The 985-nt window shown below is 43.5% G+C and overlaps 1 protein-coding gene across 1 annotated transcript in view; it reads right to left on the bottom strand.

Moving 5' to 3' along the window:
* LOC106123889 (A disintegrin and metalloproteinase with thrombospondin motifs 7) overlaps nt 1–985 on the bottom strand; it is a 14758-nt gene that overhangs the window by 3507 nt on the left and 10266 nt on the right. Inside the window, exons 11-12 of the mRNA XM_013320302.1 lie at nt 806–944; nt 234–409 (exon numbers count right to left, since the gene is read on the bottom strand). Coding sequence (XP_013175756.1) covers nt 234–409; nt 806–944 — 315 coding nt within the window. The remainder of the gene's footprint in view (nt 1–233; nt 410–805; nt 945–985) is intronic.

Genomic DNA, 985 nt, shown 5'->3' with positions numbered 1-985 from the left:
CCTATACCTTTATTTACAATTTCCAAATCTTTTATATAAAACAACTACAACAAGATAGAACCGCTAGAGACGATTTGCCTACACTTCATTTAGCTTTAGTGTCAAAAACACTTTGAAAATTGATTTCGTCCTTTGGAGATTAGGCCTTAGATCTTGGGAGACCTAATAAATCTACAAAATTTACCGTACTTACCAAATACTACCAAATCTGTTGCACAATTTGCTACACTAACCTCAGGCAAACAGTGGTGTTGTTGGCAGAAGTAGTCATTAGATCCGTCGTTATGACACCAGGTACCGTCGGGGAAGTAAGGGTCGAGGCCAGCGGCGTTCAGCTCGACGCGGGGCGCGTAGAAACCACCGCCGGCCGCGCGACGGCAGAAGATCGCGCAGCCCATCCACATACGAGCTGCATACAAATAAATAAACCCAAATGACATATGAAACTATAAAATGTTGTGATTGATTCCGAAATCGACTGAAATCACACCAACAGCTCACATACTAAAGAGGTTAGATACTAAAGACAACGAACCCTCTCCGCTTTGTCACCTAAAACTCAGTGTTGATGTGACTCTTGCTTAAAGCTAAGCTGAATGTCTAATCAAAGCAAACAACTACAAATCACTACAAGAAGTGCAGTAACATACGCAGACGTTGAGTCACTTAAGTAGGTAAGTTACATGTCTTACAGATGATATATTTCTATCTCAACATTGAGGTTACGTGTATCTAATTAAATGGTAATATTTCAAACGATGTTTGTTATTTTAATTTAATGAAATTATAAAGGTATGTAACGAACACTGGTCGTGCGGCGCCTGCAGTCCGCCGCCGCGTGCGTCGAGAGCGGGAAGGCGGGCCGCGTACTCGGCGCAGCGCCGCGCCGCGTATTCGTTCGCACTCACACGCCTCTTCTTGCCGCACACCTGCACATTAAATTTCTTGAGAAAGGGCGCTTTGAAACGCAGCCATAAATGATGTT

Source organism: Papilio xuthus, unplaced genomic scaffold (genome assembly GCF_000836235.2).
Source record: "Papilio xuthus unplaced genomic scaffold, Pxut_1.1 DF825946.1, whole genome shotgun sequence".
Taxonomy (NCBI): domain Eukaryota; kingdom Metazoa; phylum Arthropoda; class Insecta; order Lepidoptera; family Papilionidae; genus Papilio; species Papilio xuthus.
The sequence above is the reverse complement of the archived record's forward strand: the minus strand, read 5'-3'. Positions and strand labels throughout refer to the sequence as shown.